The sequence below is a fragment of the Megalops cyprinoides genome, chromosome 20 (genome assembly GCF_013368585.1).
Source record: "Megalops cyprinoides isolate fMegCyp1 chromosome 20, fMegCyp1.pri, whole genome shotgun sequence".
Taxonomy (NCBI): domain Eukaryota; kingdom Metazoa; phylum Chordata; class Actinopteri; order Elopiformes; family Megalopidae; genus Megalops; species Megalops cyprinoides.
This window is the reverse complement of record NC_050602.1, coordinates 3422358-3446979: the sequence shown is the minus strand read 5'-3', so window position 1 is coordinate 3446979 and position 24622 is coordinate 3422358. Positions and strand designations below refer to the sequence as shown.

At 42.7% G+C, this 24622-nt stretch overlaps 2 protein-coding genes across 2 annotated transcripts in view; one reads left to right on the top strand and one right to left on the bottom strand.

Annotated features, from left to right (window-relative positions):
• Positions 1-1449: 1449 nt before the first annotated feature.
• Positions 1450-7737, bottom strand: LOC118795561 (E3 ubiquitin-protein ligase RING2-like). Its single transcript, XM_036554133.1, has 7 exons — positions 7674-7737; positions 6416-6511; positions 5925-6085; positions 5018-5233; positions 4142-4414; positions 3557-3728; positions 1450-2605 (listed from the first exon to the last, which is right to left on the bottom strand). Exons 2-7 carry the CDS (start codon positions 6500-6502, stop codon positions 2504-2506), a joined length of 1011 nt encoding a protein of 336 aa, XP_036410026.1. The 5' UTR covers positions 6503-6511; positions 7674-7737; the 3' UTR covers positions 1450-2503.
• A 726-nt stretch (positions 7738-8463) lies between these two features.
• The window catches only part of LOC118795704 (protein Niban 1-like), a 29786-nt gene continuing 13627 nt past the window's right edge, over positions 8464-24622 (top strand). The window contains exons 1-3 of the mRNA XM_036554389.1: positions 8464-8640; positions 23342-23472; positions 24163-24291. Of these exons, the coding sequence (XP_036410282.1) occupies positions 8586-8640; positions 23342-23472; positions 24163-24291 (315 nt within the window). The 5' untranslated portion in view covers positions 8464-8585. The remainder of the gene's footprint in view (positions 8641-23341; positions 23473-24162; positions 24292-24622) is intronic.

Sequence of the window (24622 nt, the reverse complement as noted above, 5' to 3'; positions counted from 1 at the left end):
AGATTATTTCATTTCAATGGCCACTCTGCAATTAGAGTCTGATGGCGATTCAGACATTTTCTCAACCTTAAACAGTCACTTTCTTAGGTGTATACACAACATGCTCAACAACATAACACAACAATGTGCTGCCAAAACACTTTTTCTGGTTTGAAAAAGAAGAAAATGCATATTTTATTGCTTGTGGTGAAAAAATACTGCCTTTAAGTTTTAAGAGTTAAGGCTAAACCATCAGGTTTTGGACCTGATGCCTGAATGGTGCTGTGCTCGCTCTTGCTGGTCTGGGAGCGTTAGCCTGGACTGACTCTGCTGCTCCTTTGGATGGATACACTTCTGTTGTCTTCTGATGGAAGTCAGTTTGGATTAGAGTGTCAGCTAAACAAATGTAATACGAAGCAAATATGCAATCCTTATAAAATAATATTGCGTTTAACACAACAAGGGAGGAACTCTTTACGTATTGGCCAAGATAAAAATGTATTTTAAGAGCAAGACTTTAACCTGAATTGACATCAGTCCTACCCGATGATGTCATGTGTAGGCAGGCAGGTTTGCATCAGAATCACAACCACTGATGGAAACGACACCCTGCAAACTACTTCTTCCAGGTTTTTGAGCTCAGTTTAAATTCACAAGTGATAAACCGTCTTCAGGTACTTTTTCAACATTGCTGCTGGCCCAAATACTACCAGTTACTTTTCTGTTAGCTGCTCCTCCCAGGACCCCTACAATACAACATCCCTTTTCAAGGGTTCAAGTGGCATAGCCTTGCTTTTGTCCAATGCTATGGCTTTTGTACAGCAAACTTTTATCCACAGATAGTACCTTTGCAGCTCCTCTGAGAACATGTACTTAGAGGAAATGAAAGCTATAGAATGGCATCAAGAGGACATTGATTTCACCAGATGGTAAGACATATTTTAGGGCCTTGAAAAACTATGTGCTTGCTAAAGGCAAAGTATGGATTGTTTTTGCAAATCAACATGTTGTGACACAGCATGACTGTATTAGGAGTAAGACGGTGGCTAAACCCGACTACAAGGTCATCCACAACACCTTGTAGTAATACATACAATGATCAATTGCTTCAATACCCCTTCAGGTTTAGGAGGTGCGCTGGGTTTAGTACTTAGCTCGAGTACAACAACAATGTCCCATCTGGGAATCAAACCAGCAACCCTTGCGTCATAAATCCTGCATGTTTCCACTACACAACAATCCAGCCATTTTCACTGTCGATAGAATGACAACCCATATTGAACTGCTTGCCTCCAAAATACCATGGCATGCAGTGTATTTTATGGGAGAGGTACAAAAGCACTGCTCTGTGAAGATTTATACTCTATATGTGGTCATTATTTGACTGTATATCATGAAGTGCATAGTCACATACAGATGGTACTTTTTTATTTTTCAAACAGATATTGCAGTATAACTTTTTTTCCCTCAAACTAATCATTATTTTTGCAAAATACATTTTTGACCTAAAACTTAACATGCTATAAAGGTTTTCGATGTGATTTTTCCACATGACTTTTTATGTTTTTTTCTTGTTTAATTAAAAAAAAAAACATCTGGGTCCTTTCTCAAAATGAAATGCTTCATTTATCATGTATGACAAAACACGATTCTAAACACCTCCCTAAAGCTCATGAATGTCATCTGTGCAAGAGTTCAATATTTAACTTCTGCTGATCACATTGGGTGATGTGTAGCTGTTTCTGTTGCATGTTAACACAAACACGCTTCAGTCTGAAAGTACTACAATTCTTTGGGCACATCAGTCTGTTGGAATAACCAGATGGTGTTACACACTAAAAATGGCTCTTCCCTGAAAATGAAACAAATGTAAGGGCAATTTCTCCGTCAGGCTATGGTCAATGGTAAAGGCTGTAGACTGCTTTGACCTGAAATCAGTGAAGATTCTTCAGATGGGGTCAAGGTGCATCTCTTTCTTATTCCAAAAGCCAGGTGTATTTAATCGGTGGTTGATGGTGCCAAATGCGAGAATGTTCACTTCAAGGGAAAGCGGCTGATTAAAAATCCATGCGCTCTTCCATAAGAGCTGGCATTTGAACCTTGCTCCCGCGCAAAAAGGCAACCACAGATCACAACAAACAAAACGTAAATTGTCCTCATCGTTCAGTGGTAAAACCAACAATGCTCATTGTGATCATGTGACCTCCAAACAACATCTGATTAATCTTTAAGGCTCCACAGCCTCTGCAAGGGGGGGGGGCAGTTTGAATTATTTTCAAACTAAAAGAGTGATTGATTTGGACGTTAAAAAACGGTATGTATATACAGGGATAGAAAAAACAAAAAACTGGCACAGCCCTCCAAGAAGTAGCCCACCCCAAGCCCTTTCCCCTACAAAAGACGATTTAAAAAAATTAAAGCAGCCATCGTTATCCAAAAGCAGGCGCTTCTGAGACAAGCGGATTGGACGGGTGGAGTAGGTGGAGTTAGCGTCAGTCCGGCCCGTCCCCTTTCCATGCTGGGCCTATTTGTGCTCCTTGGTTGGGGCAAAGTACAGCTCCATGGGTTTGTTGACCTTCCAGTACTTCTCGCTCACAAGCTCCAGGGAGAAGGACCCATTCAGGACCTAAGGAAGGGTTCAAGAGAGAGGACAACCATCACACTGTGTGCCTGTTTTCACGGTGGCAGAAAACGTGCTGCCGAAAACAAATTTCACTTCATTTAATCGTTACATTTCAACTGATAGCTCTGTAATTCGGTCAGAGGTGTTTAATATGTAGTATCGGTGTATAACTTCTAACTCTGCTTTCTGGTCAATGGCTGTGGAAGAATTCTTTTTTCTTGTTTTTGAGGGCATTTCTTCTGAAACGTTGTGAAGAGGATTTGTTTTGTGAGAGCAAGGCTCATTTTGTGAGTGTTGGGTTTTGTGTTTTGTAATTTTACTGCAACAATTCCTTCTCATGATCCCATTCATCGATGAAATCATGGGAGAAAAAATATCTTCATGACAATTAAGGACTTCTGTTAAGATCCTGGAAAAATCAAAGCCACAGGAGAAGGTGGTCTCATAATGACAGTAAAAAAATAATATGCATGCTTTTTGTCATTTTAAAATGAAAATGACAATTTTTTTCACAGTGCATCTGCTTGCACATGTGAATGCTGATGCATACATGCACAGGAGTGAGGTTTGCTGCTTTTACACTTTTACACATTGGATGTTGTCATGGGAAATGCTGAGTAACCAATGCAATCTCTACAAAGTTAGAACAGTGAATATTGGCTACAGTAAACGACAAACCACCTGCACTGTAAACTCCCTGTGCTCTGGGAACAACTAAACCCCCTTAATTATATGAGCACCTGCATGGTACATCCTCCTTCCTTCTCCGTACGTTCTGTGGGTTGAGCTCAGAGCTCAGCTGAAGGGTGCCCCTTGCTTACAGAGGGTGACTTGGTGCCCTAGTTCCGCCTTGTTGCAAGGTTCACTGCCGCTCTGTTCTACTCTGACTAAACAGGCTAGTGATGTGCGCGACCCCCCTTTTTCATGCACCCCTCTGGCAGTACGGGCATCTACCGTGAACTGGCTGCCGGCGGTAGGGATGTAGATGGTGTACTGCTTCTCGCTGGCCGCCTCCACGGTGACTGGGCTGGCTTCCCCGCTCTTGCGGAGCTCCTCCAGGGCCAGCCTCACCGCTAGGTACTTGGACAGGTGGTCCACTGTGGCCTTGCCTGATGTCTTGATGTACCTGGGCAGAAAACAACACTGTCACTGAGAGGCAGGTGCCCACTGAAACCGAAGAACAAGGGGCTTCGCCTTCTCAAATGCCTATATTACGTTCAACAGTCTTAAACCACCTGAATGCACTTGGTCCATTAGTAAGTAGTATTTTTATTTTTAATACTGATTTCATGTGTATGATGCATAATAATAATAATAATAATAATAAGTTCAAGGACTGATAAGCTGTGCATTCCCTCTTTTTGAAAAGAAAAATATTCACTTCCCATCCATCTCAGAGAAAAAACCAAAATCTGAGGGTGGCCAGAAAACCAAGACACAGAGAACTGGGAACTGGAGCTCTGTGAGGAGTCCGAATGCAGCCTATCCCAGATGTAGCCCATCCTGGACGGCCAGACAGACTGGCAGAATCTGCCCCACCTGGTCTGTGCCGCCTCATCCTTTTCCATCAGCGTTGGGTGCGGCCGGAAGACCAGTTCGATCTCGCTGGCTCCGTCCAGGGCGGCATCGCCCGCACCGTTCTCCGCCGAGTTGTCCATGTCCAGGCCCGAGTCATCCGAGGTCTTGGTGCGCTTGATGCTGGGCCCCGCCTCCTGGTTGCTGTGCACTGAGGCGTTGCTGCAGTGCGAGCTGTCGCCGTTGTCCTCCGCCCCGCTGCCGTTCTCCATCAGCTGCTTCCTCACCCCGTTCCGCCTGCAGACCAATCAGGGTGCAGCAGGGAGAAAGACACTTTTAACTTCAAGTGTCTACTTCCTGCCTAATAAAGTGATATCTACCAAGAAGCAGCACGAGCAAGTGTTATTTGGAAGAATTATTTTATCTTCTCATGCTATGAAAACCATTCTGCATGTGGGTGTCTGCAACATACATACATGACCGCATAAATGAAGAAATAATAAAAATAAGATCGACTGTACTCTGTCACCCTGTGCAGAGGCAAATGAATAGTAGGACTTCGAAGGACCACTGTCCAATTGAAATATTTACTGATCCTCTTTCTTTATCCTTGAAGAAAGAGTATGTGGACAGAGACATAATTATAATATGTAAAGCCATAAACAACATTTGCAATTTAGATTCTTGTTCATAAGCTCTGTGATAACGAAAATGCCATGAAATCCATAAACACGCAGATTTTCAAGGTATTTCACTGGGATTTTAGGCCTGCTAATACTTATACGTCAATACAGGTATCTGAAAAGACACACAACGAGAAAACTGTGTTTTATCGGTCTGAATAAACCCTAGTGTCAATGATAGTGGCTGGTAGGGGAGGCAGAGGGGCTGGGGTCTGACCGCTTTTTGGCCTGGATCTTCAGGCCCTCTTCGATGCTGTGGCTGAGGGCCTGCTGGTTGTTGTGTTTGCTGATGCGGGCCAGGACCCTCTCTTGGTGTGCCTCGTACTCGTCTCTGCTGGGGTAGATCTTGCTGATCAGGGCATCGAAGTTTGGGTCTGGGCGGAGGGAGCGCTTAGACACCAGCTTCTTCCTGCAGGTCGGGCATTCCTTGTTCCTGGAGGACATAGAGCATATGTTTGCTTTGGGTTACCCGTGACTGGCTGGGATTTCAATCACTGTAGTGACAAATTGGGATTTCCATCCCTTCAGTGGCAGACAAGGAATTCAGTCATTTCAGTTAGACACTGAGAATTCAGTGATTGAAGCAAAACCAAAACCTACTTAAGGGCTGAATTATTCTCCCCTCAGCTCACTGCCCTCAACCTGCAGTCCCTCTGTGACCTTTTCCACATGCACTCCTGACAGCTACACACAGTTCTGATAAACCTGCTTTCCTCTGGCCTATCATCAGTACTTTATGAAGCACCATCCTAGGAAACACAGACCTGGACCTACCATATTCAAACCCCATCAAGAAATAGGAGAGGGGGGCCATCTCCTGAACTCAAGCAAGCCAGCATTGGTCAGAGATATAAAAACAAGCCTCTTTAGGAACAGGAGGCTGCTGATTGTAGTGGTGCTGGCAGGCCAGTAGGGGGCACTTTCCTTTGTTTACCAAGTAAACTCTGAGACCTCCCATTTGGAGACACTGCCCTATATGAGGCTATATCTTTCAGACACCAGAAGACATGGGTGACCCTCTCTAGACTCAAGAAATAAGTATTCTTCACAGCAGATCTGTCTGCTGGGCAGGACATAATGGCCACCCCTAACCCCTAAAAACACACACAATCACTTGTACAGACCCCGACCGCAGTGCGGTGATAATGCAGTCGGCGCAGAAGCGGTGCAGGCACTCCTTGGTGGTCATGGTGTTCTTCAGCATGTCCAGGCAGATGGGGCACATCAGCTCACTGTGCAGGCTGCGGGGGGACACAGCAATCTCCAGGCTGTCTGTGATTGCCTCCTGCAGTGGAACACCATACACACACAGAGCCACAGTGCCCGGCCGTGCCTATGTACTGCACACCTTAATCCGAAAATCCCATTAATGCACACACTCGCTTCCTACTCAAGAGGTGCAACATACAACATGTATAACGTACCACAACATATCAACTCGTTTACTGTGAATTATTTTGCATAATCATAGCCACCAACACCCTTGAGAAAGTACACTTTCAGAGTCGTTCGCAACCATGAGCAAGAGTGGCATGCAGAATCCAAAATTCCTCAGGGAAACACACTCTGAGTATAGCAACAGTAAGGCTCTGGTCATATTCCCCTGCTCTCTCACCTGTGGCGTTCTTTGGAGCTCATACAAGCTCAGCTCCCACGTCTTACTGAGGGGCTGGACCCCGTTGGACTGAACCATCTGGGTCATTTTCTCGTGCTGGAAAGATAAGGCATGGGAGACTTTTGGCAGCACACACAAAAGCACCTATATCTGTGGTTAAAAATGACCCAGCTCTCTGACATCCAGAGAAGCTTACTTTCAAGGGCACAGGACTAGGACCGCAGTAAAGCAAGCTACAGAGTTCCAATGGACTGCTGAAAAGTTTAATTAATAATTCTGTCATGACGGATGCATGCAGTGGGACTTGATCTACCTTTTTGATTGAAGTCAAAACGCATTAAATTAAGCAACTGTGTTGTTTCAGAGCAACCTTTACATGGTGTTGCTCCCAATTATGTGAATCATCTAAAGCTTTATCTTTAACATTTCAGGTCAAATAGTACATGAAGATGCTATGATCTTTGGCTGGATAAGTATAGCCTTTGGTGAGTAACGTCTCTTTTCTGAGGTAAATAAAGCTTCACACTAGAAAATACTTTAGAAAATACTGTCTACAAACTGAAATAACGTTGAAATCATACATAGTAAATATTATGATGCGGTGCCTGACAGTAACGTTTCCAAAAACAGTTCGGTACCTCAAGAGTCCCATATGACCCCGTTTTGGGGGGAAAGCTGTTGCAAAGTGACTATATTAATAGTACGAATACCACTCGGATGGTGTACCATCTCAGTAATGCTTTTTACGCAGTTATGAAGCAACGAGTTTTTCAAGATCTGTAATGTTTACAAAAGGCTTTGGATGGTTGGCTATGCTCTTTGTGTGTTGCTCTTGGTATACGCTAGCTGAACTGGCTAGCTTCAGCAATACACTCGCCAACGTTATTTAGCTAACGTTACCTACTTCCTCTTTTAAATGACAGCTTCGGTTTAAAACACATCGAGGGTATGTGACAGAACATGAAAGAGTAAGGTACACACAAAATACTCATATGTGCTGTCGCTTCTATAAAGGTAAATGTAAAAATCCTTGGGTGACTGAAACGTTATCTCGAATGCTAACAACGCTACCGAAATTTTAACTACTAACGTTAGCTAGAAAGCCCACGAGTAGCCATATAAGAAACCTTTCAACTTCATAGCCAACCATGCTCAACAGTTATTCTCCTAGTCACGACGTGCACTTTTGTTCTAATTTACACACAAAACATCACACAATATTGTTTCAACCTGTTTGTTTATCTTGCTTGCTACTTACATTTTGTGTTGTGGATACACGGTACCCAGCGCGTTCTTGCAAATCTCAATATGGCGGAGTACAGTTTCGCTATGGACTATGGGAAACGTAGTAAAAGTAAAAGTAAAAAAAAAAAAATCATAATTGTAACAATAATCGCCTAACAAAATCTAAATCTAAATAATCTAAAATGATTGCCGATTTGCAAAACACAAGTAACGTGTAAACTGCAGTAAACTAATTCATAAAAGCTACTGTGTGAGATTGTGTAACATTTGTAAAACTTGTATTTGAATTTCTCTCTGTAAAATGTTTAGTAGGCCTAAACAAGCTAATTTGTACTTTTGCAACAAGTTAAATGTGGCTTACAAATTCAGGGGTATGTACAATAGGCCTATAAAACACAAGGGGTATAAATATGAAGGAAATGCTACTATAACTGTTTGCACTGATGCAATGCTATAGCCTAGTCATTTATTAGGACATTTCGTTAATAGCCTACATTACTTCTAACCAACCGAAGACCCTCAACCTATTCAATCAAGCGTTTTTATTTAATCCATTCCACAAAGTATACGCAAAGACGTAACGTAACCATGCTTGTTTACAACCATTAATAGCCTACTCATAAACTCCCTCAGAAACAATACAATTTCTACATGTCAAAAACCACCCGCTTGCATTCAAGCTTTTATTAGTAGTGAAAGCGTGCGAAATCTAAAGGATGTAGCAGGCGGCGCTGCAGTTTTGAGGAAGTTTACGCTACATGGGTGATGAGGGGAGTTCACAAGCAAACGCTCGCCTGCTTTCCCCGCCCGTCATTAATGACAGCCACGACAGCCAAGGCGTTTCACTGCAACACGCTGCAACGAGAGAAAGGCAGAGGATTAATACCTGAACCGAGAATAAAGCCGAGGATCACCTTGTTGCACTATGGGAGTGTCCTCCTCTAGTCTTCTGGATGAAAGTAGATCCAACTACATAAAAGGTAAACAAAAAAGTTACGAAACGTATCGTGAACAAATGATAGGCGAAAACTTTGAGCGGACGACTCTGTAGCCTACCTTCATTCTTTTGTTGAAATGTGTCACATTTTTCAGATCCCGCAAGGTTTTTTTTTCGAGGTGAAGACTAACTGTAAGAACCAGTTTAATAGTAGGCTAAGACTTAACTCGGGTATTAAAACCAACAAGCATTCACAGAGATCGTCCCATCTAAGACTAAAGCAATTTCAGCAACTGGTCACTATTTTCCCTAATATGTTTAATTTTCACTTTATCTTAGAAATCGTAACCTATCAGTTAGCCTATTGTATTGCAAGTTTTTCTTATGCATACTAACAGAGTTCAGATTTATTCGATTGTATTTATTTTATGAATTTATTTTTGAGCGGTGTTTTTAAGAGATGCACACTCTATGGGTATCACGTTTGAATTTCCATCAAGTTGCGACCTCTCCTGCTTGAAATATACCGTTATCTAGTAATACCTTTTCGAGGCGTCAACCTTTCCGAAATGTCTGTCACATGAGTCCATGTACAGCAACATTATTAATCGTAGATATTAATGTGTGTGTGTGTGTGGGGGGGGGTCCTCAGTAATACACCAAATACAATGACATGTTGACATATGAGAAATCATTCTAGCTAAACACTCTATAAGAAACTGCATTAATAAACTAAGACAAAAGACTATTAATTAGACTTAAGGACTGTGAAGATAAATTAAAGTGACACATGGAACTGGACATTTTGTATATTAAACTGAGTAGTATCCAATATATTTCCACAACAAGCATTTACAAAATTTAGAATGCTGTTACTCCTTTGGCTTTGCATTGCCAAGGGGCCTCGAGATAAACAGATAAACGAGATAAAAAGTTTGCAGCCCATGTCAAATGCAGATCTTATGCAAAGTTTTTATTTGAAACATAACAATGCGATGCAGTGGTCCGTGTACCTATTATATGGTCCTAGTCCTCTATCTGCACACTACTCTGTGTACCTCAGTGGAAGGAAAACGTTCATTTAGCGAGCTATATTTAGAATACAATTTTTCTCTGGAGCTCCAACGCCACACTGCAGATCTGCTAAGATAATTGCACTCGCAAAGAGGTGAATGTTGCGGCTAAGAGGCGTGGGTTCTTTCTAGCTCTTGGGTCAGTTAATTAATACCGAAAATAGCCATTTAAGGCACGGTAGGTTCTTGACATTGGGATTTGTTTAGATTCTTATGTTTTAGGCAAACTTAGGAGTGTGGAGGGAATGTGCTTCCTGCCTCCGAGCTGACACCACGCAGCCACAGTCACTCCTCAACACCTCGGGTTTTGTCCGCTTCGTCGAACGCTTTGCTGGTTTTGTAAAATAGGCTACTTTCCTCAAAGCAGGAGTACATCCCATATAAGTACTTTAAATATAGCCATTCCATTATAGGCTCTAAAATGAGGAACTGTTCTTTTCCATGTGAGATGAGTTCCATTTTTCAGACACTGAAGGCATGAGTAGGGTGTATGACTTCTGTCTTTTTTTTTTTTTTTTTTGAATAGTGAGCATTAGCATTCGGCATACTGTTAGTTGCCACCGCTACCATCACAGACATAATTGTGAAATGTTGGCACGTCAGGCTAAGGCAGAGTGTGGAAATCGTGATTCTATCACCCTCACTCTCCTGTCGCAGTCATTGCTTCACTGTGGTCTTCTCGTTGCCAGCTTACAGATAGCCCTACGGTCTCTTCAGTAGGCCTACACCGTTTATATATTTTTCAGTATAAACAGTGTAAGAGAAGCCATTAATAGTTTTAAGTACTCATTTCATTACACAAATCCCAATTTAAAACTTCTGTGTGGCTTGCACACTGTCTGTGTTAAGGTAGCCTGCTTTGAGTCATCCCATGAAAAAAGATGAAATCTTGATTACACGTAGCGTAATATTACAGTGAGCTTACGCTCTGTGTTGAAAGACGACATGCATTTCGGAATTAAACCCACAGAGCGTGTTCGGTTGGACCAAACACATCAGGTAAAAGGCCAAGTCTAGACGCCATTTAAAGCACTGTCATTTTATCTAGGCTGAAGCTCAGCCACGTGAAGTGACACTGTAGAAAAAGAATTCTTTCAGCGATGGAATGAATTGGCTCCTTGTGTTCCACAGGCTCAAATTACTTTTCTGGGAGGTGCCATATTTACATTTGGCTGCCCAGCCTGCACTCCAAACACTTCTCTGAGGAAAATTACGGATGACTGAAAAACTACCGCGACGACACCGTCGCGCACCGAGGAGACATTCAACGTCTCAGAAGAAAAAACAAAAAGAAAAGATCGCTCTCACTGTACTGACAACTGAAAAGGTCATCTGCGTCGGGCCACAGACAGACACGATTATGATACCTTTTAGTCTGCTGACTGTTCAGAACACAATTATACAATTATGATGAAAATTGTTAGTTTAATGTTGGTTTATTAACATAAACTTTTAATGTCGCAGCCCCACGATTTTTTTATGTGGAGACTGTGAAGCGCGACTGTAAGTAGAAAATATACCCTTCAACAAATTTTGTAAAAAAAAATATATATATATGACAAAGATTGCTCTGAAAATTACAATGAAAACCGGGCACACCCACCAATGCAAACAAAGCCAGTCAATATGTTACCAATTAGAATGACATAGTGGATATTCCCCCCTTCTGAATGATGTCATATCTTATTGCCATCTGCTGGAGTCCAATTGGCAGAACAGAACACCCTGGGGTTTCTTTCACAATGATGTATGAGAAAGCACAGAGGACTGAAAATGACCTTATTTGCTTTTAAGGAATATCCACAACAAAGAACAGTCTCTATGCAAATGATATTCTCAGTAGTGGAGTGGAGAATGAGATTAGTCAAATAATCGAGGACAAGTAACAGACGTGTTTTACACCGTTTGACAATTGCCTCGCAAACTGTCTTATGCAGAGAAACTTACATACCTTACAAGCTTTACATGTTATCCATTTCCTACATGTGGATATTAAGTGAGAGAAATACGTTGAAGCACTTTGCCCAAGGGTACAACAGCAGTGTCCCACTGAGCAACTGGGGTTCAATCATTGGGGTTAGTCCTGCTCATTACTACAAGGCCTCTACCCCACTACTGCCCAACGTGTGTCGAAGCATACGTGACAAACACGCAGCTGTACAGTTATAACGTCACATTTTAAGTGCACTGGTGCAGATTAATCAGTGTATGCACAGCCGTAATAATGCAGTCTGTGACCCCAGGGAAGGCAGTAATTTTGCCGGTGACAGGACAGAATGCCCATGAGGACAAGTGGAGCTCTCCAAGCCCAGAAAGACTCATTCGTGACTTTAATTTGCCAGTGTGCCTTTCCAAATCTGGACCACAGGATCACATTTTCCTGGCAATAGTTTGCAAATCTCAATGTGATCAGCTCTCGGAAAAATGACAATGCTGCCTTTAATTTGACAAAAATCGCCTCCTCTGCCGATGACCTAAGGGAGAGGGAAGAGCCTGACTAATGCGTTGGGAATTAACGGGCTTTCGGTCTTACAGCCGCCCCATCGTGGCTCCTTTATCAGAATACTAGTCGGGTTTTTTTTATCTCACACGAACAAGCTTAAAGGATGCCGCTTGATATTTTTTTTTAGATATTTTGTCCATTCTCGCTGTGATCCCCAAAGAAAGTGCCCAAATGTGAGGGCAAATGATAACAACGGCGCAAATAATCAGTGTTGATGGAGCAAACATTCGCAGCGAGGTCACCGCACACTGCTCTCACTGTTACACAACTTGTAATTGGAAAGTGCCCGAATGGTCGAAAAGACGTTAAATTCTGATTGCCCGCTGCGATCGCCATGGCATTCGGTCGCCTCGTAGGAGGCAGCAACAGTACACAGTGTATTTTGGTGGAATGTCTCCAGAGTCCCCTCTGAGAAGCCCATTCATTTGGCAGTCGCCCTGCTGGTTGGGCTCCTCCCGCGGCTCGCACTGTTTCAGGGATGAGGAACTCAGCACAATGGTCGTCAGTTCAGTGCCCAGAACTTTTCCATTAGCTTAGGTGGCAGCCAAAGTGTGTCCCGCGAGAAAAGAAAACAAATTGATGACCCACATTTTTTCAATCAACGTTCAGAAGCCCATGTTTGACCCTCAAGACACAATTGGCGTTTTCAGTATCTGTATTTCCAGGTGGTATAGAGGTGTCCTGATTAGGTGTCACGTGACACACACTGGAGTATGAAAATGGAAATTAGAATTTATCACAATATGTTGTTTTCATAGTTACAGATGTTTTCTTAGGCTTTTTTTCTTCATGCAGCTCTGTTTTTGGAATTGGTGATTGTATACAGTAGTAAGCTTGTCTCACCAAGATGAATGGAATCCACCCTGCAAGTCACATGACAGATTACAGCAGAATGAGTTTTCGTTGGGGGACTGGTCTCTGCTGACATCATCTGAGTTATTCATAGGAAACTGACAAATCACAAGATGTTTGAGAGTGGTGAGGCAAGAAACCCCTGCTCACATATCCACCCTTATTTCTTATTTGCCACTGTGGGCTCCTGGTCATCACTAGTTGATGACATGGGTGGGAACAAATGCGGACTGTAGGGCTCAGGTTGCACTCAAGGGGTGCACCTTAACCACTGCACTACTCAGGAGACCTCAGGGCTTACATTTAAGTCAACAGCTCTGAAAGTGTATGACAAATTACACATAAAGTCAAAGGTAACTTACGCTCCAAATGTTTCTTTGTACCTCACAGCCAGCTAACTGCTTAGCTTCGGCACAACAGCATCCTTATGTCATTGCGTTTCATCTACAATTTTCCAGCACCTCCCTTGGAACCCCCATCCGGGGTTTGTCCATTCCTGTGCAGTGTGTGGTTGAGCATGTGTTTCAGACCGGTTTGCTTGCAAAATTTGGTTTACATCTCACACATTCAGCAAAACTCAGTGAAGTGAGCAAGTATGGGGACATCCAGTACAGACAACAACATTGCCCCCTACAGCCAAAACTTTGGTGCCGTTATCTCCACTGGCCACAAACCTTGATCTTTAGTTTGATGAGTCAGTCATATCATTTTGTGTGCCGTGTGGGTGGAAACAGAAACTCCACTTGTTAAAAGCCATATAAACATATTTTTAAAAAGGCAGAGGAATGTTTTCTTACATTAAACATTGCAGTAACCTTTCAAGTAAACAACAATTTCAACAGCAGTTTTTGTTGACATATGTTTACTGGTGTAATCCTGCAGCAATGAAGTGACTGAACATTTGCTTGGTACTTGCTGCGATATTAAGAGCACAGGCCGCACCATCTGGGCAAGCTTTCACTGAGGTGTTGCATGATGAAAATCAGATGCCAAACCCACGTTCCTTCGCCCATATGGCTAAAAAATTTCTCTGGATGCGAGAGGTTACGTGGGTCAAAATCTAAGGCACTGTAAAATACCCTGGGGCCAGGGGGAAAATACTTTGGCTTAGGTTGGACTTACTGTAGTGATTTAATTAAAGTTTCCTCTTTTGTTTTCTTCTGCTTATGCAGGCTCAAATTCAAATATTATTGGGTCATCATGAGGTGTGAGTGATGACATCAACAGAGCAACCTCTGGAGACAATGGAAATTAGGCTGCCGGAACCTATATTCCTATTGGGATTCAATTTGTCTTTTTATTTATTACACATTTGTAAAAAAAAATCAATTCCAAAAAGTAATCTTCATCTCTGCATCAAAGTAATGTACCTCACTGAGGACTGCAGAATTAAGGTTAAGTTTTAAGGGGAAGCCTGTCCATATTAGGATGGTATCTGCCAGGGGTAATGTCAGTTGCTTCAGCAACAGCATGGAAGATGGCTCCTTCCCAAATGTGTACCTAGAGTGAGAGCTTTCTTTACAGAACAGGGTGCACTCTATCTCCGTGACTGTGAGGGAATTTCAGTACAAAAACTGAAAAATGGAGTGTGCATGGAGTTGGTGTAGGTGGGCGGGAAAGACTCCCCCACACGGGATGACCGGGCACGCAGGAGTCCCCCTCTCTCCCCCAAGCCTTATAAACGAGGTGATCCGTTACGGGGGGTGTGTTCCATATATGAACCAGAGGACTGCAGGGAAGCCATGGTCTCCAATCGTTCATGCCAGCTCATTTACTCATATGACCATGATTTATAGTGTGTCTGGATGAAACATCCATGGCTGTGGTGTTGGAGAGCCCCGCCTTATGGCTGCTGTTTATGACTCAGGCTCGCACACGTGGCCTGCAGCAGGACGAGCGGAGGGGTGTGCGTCTGCTGAGGTGATTGCATCCACTGTGACTGCATTTGTGGCTCTCGCTGCTGCAGAATAAGTACCCCTCAGGATCTGCGTGCCGTCCTCCTGAAGGATTATCAGAAAGGAATGCTTGGGAATGAGGTGGAGGTCTTTTTGTCCTCTTAGTGTTCCCAACAGTGTTAAGCAAAGGCCTTCTCTGTTTATTCTTAAGGTTCTCACCGTTGTGTGGAGAATGTCGGTGGAGCCGTTTTGACCTCATTTTTTGCAGATTTCAGATTGTACGACAGCTGCACTGTGAAAACTCTAGGGAGGTCTCATTAAAAAAAAAACACTGTGAATAAAGGTCATGCCGTTGTTCATAAATATGATCAGTTTTTTTAAACTCATTTGAATAAAGGGTGAAATCTTCTAAAGGAAGTATCTCAGGACCTCAGGTTTAACCATGGTCCAACCATGTCTAAAACTGGGGGGTGTAAATCTTGTTTGCTCTCTTTCACAGTCTGTGTCGGTTTAATGGAGCTCTTTTGAAATGAGTAAACAAGAAAGTCATGCGTCACTATGCCGCCTCCTTCATTTCTACTTGAAAGCTATTAAACAGTGAGCCTGCACATTACATCATGAAAAATGGCTGCATTTGCAGTGTGGATTTCATTTGGGTAAAATATTAGCATATCTAATGAATTATACAAATTGTAGCTACATAAACAACTGTGCAAATAGGGTCTGCTTTCACCATCTGAGGTAGCTAGCTAACTAGGTAATACATGGTAAGCTACTCTTGCTGAAACACTAGCTACAACAAGCTACTTTTTGTTTTATATAGCAACCCATGTGTGTAGAAATACATTACTGTAAGATTAATAGCAGCAATTATCTGCAGGAATGCTTGCTGGTGTTTTTTTGCAAAGGTGGTTGAAAGAAATCAAGTCTAGTCTAGAAATCTAGTCCAAGGCCTGGCTTGAAATAGCCTGACTCACATTAGCTGGGTAACCTTATTTCACAGCACCCATTTAAGGCTAATATGATAATTCAAGCTAATGGGAGCATTGTTTATTAAACTGTGCATGTCATTTATTAAATAGAAATAAGAGAAACGCCAGCATATTTTACAATAACTAGTGGAAAAAAACAGTGATATGTGCCAAGCAGAGCACAGAAAACTGTCCAAGTGGGAAATGAATTCAGGCAACATGTTTAGTCAAGGAGGTCTGTAGAAGTCTATGGTTCACTCCATTAAAATGTAACGATAGTATGACAAGGAACCGTAATATAGCAGCTTGTGCAACAGTGCCGTATCAAAAAAAAAAATCTTCTCTCTGAATTGGCATCAACAACCTAATGTTTTATCACTAGGTTTGAGCTCATTTGAGCTCAATTAAAATTATATTTTCATTATGTGACTTGATTAAGATGTTGTGTCCCTCTAGAGGTGCATGCTCAGAATTTGATGCAATGCAATACATACACTAGTGTAACCGACATGCCACTTTTATGTATTCATGTTTATGTATAATGATATTGGGTGGCACCAACTCTTGGTGCCGTATAGGTATGGTTCATGCCCTGCCAGCCCAAAATTTTGCAGATAGCATACCAGCAAACACAATGTAGGTTTATTACTTTGTTTGGAAATGGTACTGAATTAATATATTAAAGTCAGTGTAATATTTGGAAATAATCAAATAACACACAGCAGGAACTGCACCCTTTTACCAATAATCTGTCATCAAACCCTATATTCCTTGGTGGTCAAACATTGTGGTAATTGAGGCTTGTTGCAGTACAAGATTGTCAGATGAAAGTAGTAGTATATATGTTTTCCATAGTAGTGCTGGAGTACCATAGTAAATTTCCTCACAGTGCTTCCTCTCAGAATAGCTTGTGGCAGACTTTGTGAAGGTGTTAACTGAGACTGAGCTCTACTGCCCACTTATGTCTAATTGCTAGCTTGGGGCAGCAGTATTAGCAGACCATGCCTGGGGCCTTGGCTTCTTCATACCCAAATAGGTGCTGGGTGCTCAGTTGTGAGACAATGTTTATTCCAAGTTCCTCAACGTGGTCAAAAACACAATAAAAGCTGGAATTTGTGTGTCAGTGTGTGTTTGTGTGTATGAGTGTGTGCAGTCTGGTCAGTGCTTCAACTCAGTGTGTTTTCCGCTCTACTGGTCCAGTGGGCCAGTGTAAAATTTTCCTTGTTGTCAAGCACTGGAGGGAGTCAGTATTGGGCGCACTGTAATGACTACGCTGCCAAAGTGAAGGTCTTGAAACCATTAAACTGTAAACCTGGAAATGTTGCCTAAATTCTAGGAGCCAGTGTCACTCCTTGGTTGCTCTGCCAGGCAGCTGTGCTGGCTCCTCATGGGGCGTGTTCTGTTGAATGTGCAGACTGAGAAGTGGTATCCCAGGGAGTTGCTTAGGCCCTCTGGGAATACTACGAGCAGCTCAACGCTAACTCATGGCCTCGGGCATGCTCGCCATACAATGCAGGGCTTACAAAAACAGGAGAAAACCACAGGGACTTGCGACACCATGTCTTATCGGGCTGGGCCCCCATTAGACTCAAATTCATTTTCTGAGGATATGGCACAGGAAGGGAAATAATGTAACTGTCGGCATAAATCTCTGTCAGATCAAAAGTTGCCTCACCATTGACTGCATCCTAAAATTTCCCTCCCAAGAAATGCTGTACTCTTCCTTTTTTACATCTTACTTATTGTGACATTTCCTGTCAGCATAACTTCTCGATTTTTGAATGCATTGACGTTAAACTCATTTTGTCATTGTTCTGCGGAAGGGATAAGAGTGGCATGGATTAGGCGCTGAGGCAACGCCACACTGCTTGTACATTAAAAAGCAAATTCGACACTGTATAGTGCCATTCGCACTCCTCTACGTTTGGGTTGCATGGACTAGCATTTTGTAGTGAGGTTACATAATGAGGGTTAGCGATTTCATAGTGGATGGTTTTGAGGAAGGACATGCTCAGTCATTTCAAATCCAGTTCAGTCTGTACAACATTACAGTGAGCAAGCCTAAATCTGCTTTGCGAAACACTGAGAGGGTTGAAATGTCCAATATCATGTATACCGTGTCTGAGAACTAATTTAGACTAATGAGGAGCAGCCTAGATGTGCGCTGCAGATTAACCACGTGGAAATGAACACAGGCAAACACAGAGCTCTAGAGTGGTTATATTGGTGGTAAAACATCGGGTTGGATTTTGCTGCAGCTCATCACAAACCAGACCTGCGACACACATGAGAAACTACCCAGTTATACTATAATTTTGTGCATTCTCAAAACTAGTGCAAGTTAAGAACAGTCAGGTATGGAATGCACAAAAAACAGGGACCAATCACAGCCCAGTTTCTTCCTCTGGCAGATGCAAACAAATGTGAAGCCCAGATTTAATATAACCTAACATTTGATTTTGATTAATAGATTCAAGCAAATATTTTTGTTGCTTTCCCAGCACTGCGAGGTCAGCAGTCATTTAAGCAAGTCATTTAAAAAAGAGAAAGAAACAAAAAAGTAGCATTTGCTTGAATTTTTTACCCAGGAAAAAGGGCACTGTATTTAGGCTGAATCTTGGCCCAAACCAAACTCTACAGCAATTCACTGGAAAACGTGGTGTAGTGTCCAAATTCCTTCAAAAAAAAAAAAAAATTGGATTACATGACCGTGAATATATTTAACTGAGTTTCAGAGCGGTTTCATAAGCTTTACTATGACCACATCTCCAGTGCTGCTGTGCTCCTGTGCTCTGATTGGCCTGGAAATGCTTGATGACTAAGACAGCGCCACAGGAAGGTTGTTTCCCTGACACTTCAGCTGCAGTAAATAACCTTTAGAGCCAGGCAGCCATGGACAGTGCAGATACAAAGAGTACAGATTCAGAGCGCAGGAGGCTTCTCAAATAGGAATTCATTTTTCAGACCGTGGAGAAGTGGAAAAACACTCTGAGACCAGAGCATCTGCCAAGCCACTCTGCCATCAGATTGTCTGGTTCTGGTTTATGCATTTGCATTTCTTAATATGCAGCACAGCAAAGGACTAATATGGCCATTAGAAACAAACCAATGGAGGCGTTGCCTTAAAACATATCATAATATATATATACTAAAATTAAACATAACACAGTATTAACCGTAATTTAAAGTACTTCATTTCAGAAAGTTTTTTTTAGTTTGGTAATTTAAAAAAATATTGGAAGGATAAAAACAGAAGTAGAGAGGGTCAGGCATGGAGCACCAAAAAAAGCTAAAGGATAAATTGAGAATTTGTCCCATGGCTGTTCTTGGCATTGAAAGATCAAGTTCTTTGTGTACTGGGCTCCAAGAACTCATGTGAGCCATCACAGAGGTAGGGGGCACATTTCGGGCAGGGGAACCAGAACAACTGCAATTAAAGGACTGAACAAAGGGAAGAGGTTATGTGCTGTAGGACAGTGTGCTTGCTTTTGTGGAATGTGTGTGTCCACAGGCAATGCACACACTGTGGTCAGCCAGGTAGAGCTATGGCTATGGAACTAAGCCTGAAACTAGGTTTAAGGCTGGGTTGCAGGTCTGAATCCTACAAGGAACACTTCCTTGATCATGGGACTCATCCACCTGTATGAATGCATAGGATGTAAGCTGTATATATTACCTTGGTTAAGGGTATTTGCCAAGGAAATGAAGACAATAAGCTATGACAATATTCCTGTTTGGACTAAGATATCTGCCAATAGGAAAACATGATCATGATGTTATGCATGGGTAAATATGCCCCCGCTTGGTAAATATATTTAAAATGACTTGGTACCATTTTGGCAGATTTAAAGTGTTTCAAACAACTGTCAGGTGGTCACCTTATTTCTGATTTGATCAGACATTGGCCTAGGTTTGGTGCCTGCCATCCCATCAAACGCTCGTGCTCAAATCGTGCACTGTGGCAGTCAGCAGTTGCACCTTGTTTCCTTCAACACGGCCTTCAAGAATAGGTCTCTCTCATCTGCCAGGTGTAAGTCTTTTTTTGTGCTGAAAGGAAGGACTGAACGAGAGAGGCGAAGATTCTATATATACATATGTGTGCGTGTGCAGTGTGCTTAAGCAGAGCGGTGTCTGATCTCACATCTGCTTTGCAGGACTGTGCCTTTGATTGTTGGGAGGAAATGACCTCATCTGGTTTCACATTGTGCTCCTCGCTCACTGGCATGAGAAGGGCTGCACTCCTTGGTAGCGTAGCTTCTTTGTCAGGTTGCACTTATTCCTCATTTCCCCGGTAGTCTCTCCCCACTTCCCCCCTACCCAATCTGGGGGCGCCTCGCAGACATAACGTCTGACTTAGCGCCCGTGAAATGAGCCCGATATTTACTGAGGCTGGAGGCGGATAGGAGCACTTGATGTTTAGGGCTGTTCCCCACGGGGGGCCGGTTACGACAGCTGTGCTTCTCCAAGGGGAGGAGGAAGGTTCGGAGAGCATGACCCCCCCCCCCCCCCCCCCAATCTCTCTCTGAGGAGATGTGCTTGGAGATAGGGTCCTGTCCCCAGCTTCCTGCTCCAGAGGAAACACTTGCATTCCTGTGCACACAAAAGCACGGAGGGGCGGGGCTGGGGGCGGGGTGTGCTATACAGCTCCCACACCAGACGGCTCAGGATGTCCGTGGCTCTGCGGGAAAACGTGGTCGAGCGGCCCTCTGGCAAGCAGTTCTGGTTTAATCGTTTGTGCTCCACCTACATGCCTACAGGATGTTTTTACTCTGATTGGCTGAGTGCCATCTGAAAAGGGCATGCTGTCATAAAAGCAATGGCTGGCTTGTAGATCCTGAGCTTATACCACTTTCTGTAGGTCGAGGTACTTGCTATACAAATACCCCCATCCTTTATGGGAGTGAAAGCAGCAAGCCATCTCTTTCACTGCTGACTGACTAGCAATACACACACACACACACACACTCATACACTTCTGTCTACTATCTTTCTACATTCTATCTACATTGTCACATCCTGTACTCACTTGCTGTAGTAATCACAGTGCAATTATGTCCAATTACAATGATTATCCCCTTTGAAAAGGGCTTAGTTTTAAGGTACACTGAGACCCGGTCAAGCCCACTGTCCTGTGAGTCTGCATGTCATGGAAAGGGGAACAGAGTGAATGATTTGATTCAATACTGACTTGAATGAATGATAAGATACTATGCTGTGATTAACACTGCATATATTGAAGTGTTTAGGACTCTCATATGATGTGTGATATCATATGTGTGAATAATAAAAGCTCAAATGTGTAAAGACTTGATATAAAGATCTTAAAAACCTAATATAAGCATTTTAAAGATCTGATGTAAGCATCTTATTTTTCTGTGAATAGTGAATATTATTATCTATTATTTCATTGAATGCTAACCGCTGGTTATTGTTTTGACTTTTATGCACCTCACTGAAATACGTTTGAGGACAACACAGGGCATTATGGGATTGATTGACCACCATCCATCACAAAAATAAGATTGTCAGGTTTATCTATAAAAGTACTGAAGATGTGTAACACTGCTCTTATTCTGGTGATTGTGGTGTGGGGCAGACATCTCTACGTTACTGTGGCTGCCTCCAAGGGGGCTGTGTGATAAAGCTAGCACCAGGCTGAGTAAATGACTGGCCAAGAGCACCACCTTTCCAGTCTTTCCACCTGCACTCCTATGCGGCTGCCCCTTTCCAAGTCTCTGAGAGGCAAGGCTTCACGCCCCACAAGCTCTGCTGGAAACCACCACTCCACCTCCACATCCTCCGTGTTATCACTTCTGGCCTGCAGAGCGCTTTATCGGCCCTGTGCTGCAGAGTGCTGTTTCCCACTCCTTGTTTCAGACCCTCTGTCTCCATTCATTAGTCAGCTTCCACTCCTTTTCTCTCTCTTAATCAATTCCAGCTCTTTCTCACACACACTCTCCGTCCACTCCTTTACATTTGTATAGCAGACTCTCTGAGGCTTACATTTTTGTTTTATGTGCAGGTGTTGTAACCCATATCACGACAGGTGTTCAGGTCCTGCCTGGGCTAAGCAAGCGAGACTTAGCTCAAATTCAAACTGTGATGCTATCTGCAATGCTAGCATGGAGAAGCAGGCCAGTGTGCAATGTGTTATTCTTAGTCAGAAGGGAAACCAGCCAGGAAAGGTACAGCTCCACAATGTATATTCCCCTTGGCGGCCATCTTATTGCCAGAGCCATTATTGCAATAAATAAAAGGATTCGCAGAGTAAAGTCTGGATATGTGCAACAAGCTCAAAGCAGAGTGGTGTTTTTCTGACTCAGACACAAATTTGGAGTGAAGAGTGGAATATGCGTGAAATAAACTGTGTTATCCTGGCTTTGTTATTTTGGCAGTGATTTTGAACCATTGGTTTCAGCCCAGTTTGCACTGTAATACATCACAGCAGTCCCTTGTGTCTCTGTGTGCTTATTCGTAATTCATTCCACCCTAAAATGAAGTGGAAAGATTGAAGGCTTTTTTGATTCTTTTTCTTAACTACAGGCCTGTAATCTCTTATATCCTTTTCATATCAACATTTTAGTCCCTGTAATAATTTCCCAAACACACAGAATAGGATATAGAAATGTATCAAAAGGTATGGGTGAGATGATCAAAGACAAATAGAAAAATACACCTGCACATTGAACTACAGCTCCCAATGCATCTTTGATTTGCTTGTGAGTGTAGAATAACAGCGTCTCAGACTTTGTGTGGTCTTTGGCAGGGCCTGGTCCACTATCAAATAAATAATTTATTGGAAACTATACATTAATGTGCAGCCCTATCTTCTTATTTGCATATTACCACATTTCCCTTGTGCCTGAAAGATACCGCATGTGCCAGTGTTTTTTCCCAAACTGATTTGAGATGGTTCAAGCCCAGCATTCTTCAACATTGTGTCATATTGGTAATCTCAAAGATGTTGGCATTTATATTATTATTACGAGATAAGCGTGTTCTTGTGCTGGTGATATACTGTATATGCTGGTTTTAGTCCTAACTGGGATCAGCCTGGTTGCTGTGATGTTTTTTGGTTTCTAATGGGGATTTGATATCTTGTGGGAAAATAATCAGCAAACAGAACAGGCAAGCATTAACTTGTGATGAAAGTTTTATTGTCAAAAAAAGTTATTATTGGCAGTAACATTGATTAGTGAAATAAAGTGGTGTCTGCTGTAATAATTACTGTTCACAATAAACATGATTGCTTTGTGATGATCAGTAATATCACAAAACAGGTGTTATGATCTTTTGTGTTGTAGTGAGCAGTGATGTCACAATTAATGGAGGTTTGTTAAACCAGTCGACGATGGTATGATCACGGTACCTGGAAGTGTGTCATTCCAATCAGTGATGTCACAGTAAACTGGTTTGTGTTGTGATGATCAATATTGCTTTCTTCTTGCAGGCCGAACCGAGGCGGAGCTGAAGAACTTCAGTCCGCATTACCGGCGGCAGTACTCAGTGGCCTTCTTCTCCCAGCTGCAGGAGGAAGTGGAGCAACACCGGACGGGCCATACACAGCTCCTCAAACAGAGGGTACAAGGCCAGAGACACCCCTCACCAAATCCCACACTACTGTTCTTTCACAGCAGTGATTCCTCCAGTCAATTACTTAGATAGATTCTGCACCCAAACACTGATACTGAGTCAGTTTTGTCATCTCTGTTATAATGGTTGGGGGTCAGGATTAAATCCAGATGCATTTTACAGCTCAGAAGTGGGTTCATTCACCAATGTCATGCACCAATAATCCTTTGTGGCAGAATACTGTTGGCTTCATTTCACTGATGTAGAATGGATTTTGATTGCCAGGGTCCCATCTTCGCACCACTTTTGACACCCCTGCCATTTACCAGGCAGCTATGAGTTGCTCTGATGACATCAGGGAACTGTACTTGTCGTCGGTTTGTTGTTCTCTCCTGGTGCACTATAAGGATAAGGATGTTTTATTGTCATTCCAGGACATGTGATACATGACAGGATGGGATTTGTAATGTAAAAAACTCATTTTTGGCATGTGAGTGATTCAGAGGATTGCACCTTCTATGCCTCTGTCATGGTTAAATAAAGCTAACGTACAACTTGCAAGTGTGTTAAGGGGGGAAAATGAAGAAAAATGCAAAAAAGGAAAGATTGCGTGACCTGATCTCGCATCAGTTGTTGCAAGCAGTATCACATGGGAGCAGCACGGCTCTCTGATTGATTATCCCTGTCTGTCTGCACAAGGAGGCACCAGATGATGCCAAGATCCTGTATGAGGGGAGTGTTCTGCATTTCGATGACAGCAAGAAGTGGAAGGAGAGGTTTGTGGTGGTGAGAGCCAGCTACAGCCTGGAGTGCCATGACAGCAATGAGGTGAGAGAGGCCTGCTTTTCAGCCAATGAGGACATGCCACCTCACTGCTGGCAATGCTCAAGAACCGCCACAATCGCTTCGAACTGTGTGGTCTCTGATATTAGCTTAAGAACGTGGTGGGCTGGTCTCTGAAAAAACATTTTTGGTAGCTTTTCCTACAATTATAATTTGACAGCTATATCTAAATGGAGCTTGAAATGTGTTTTACACGTTATGGATGAAGTCATTACACATTTCAAATTAAGGCCTCAGGGAAGATCTTAATTGGACTCGCCAAGCATACAGTAACTCAATGAGTCAGTGTGGCATATTGGATGAAATGCTGGGCTTG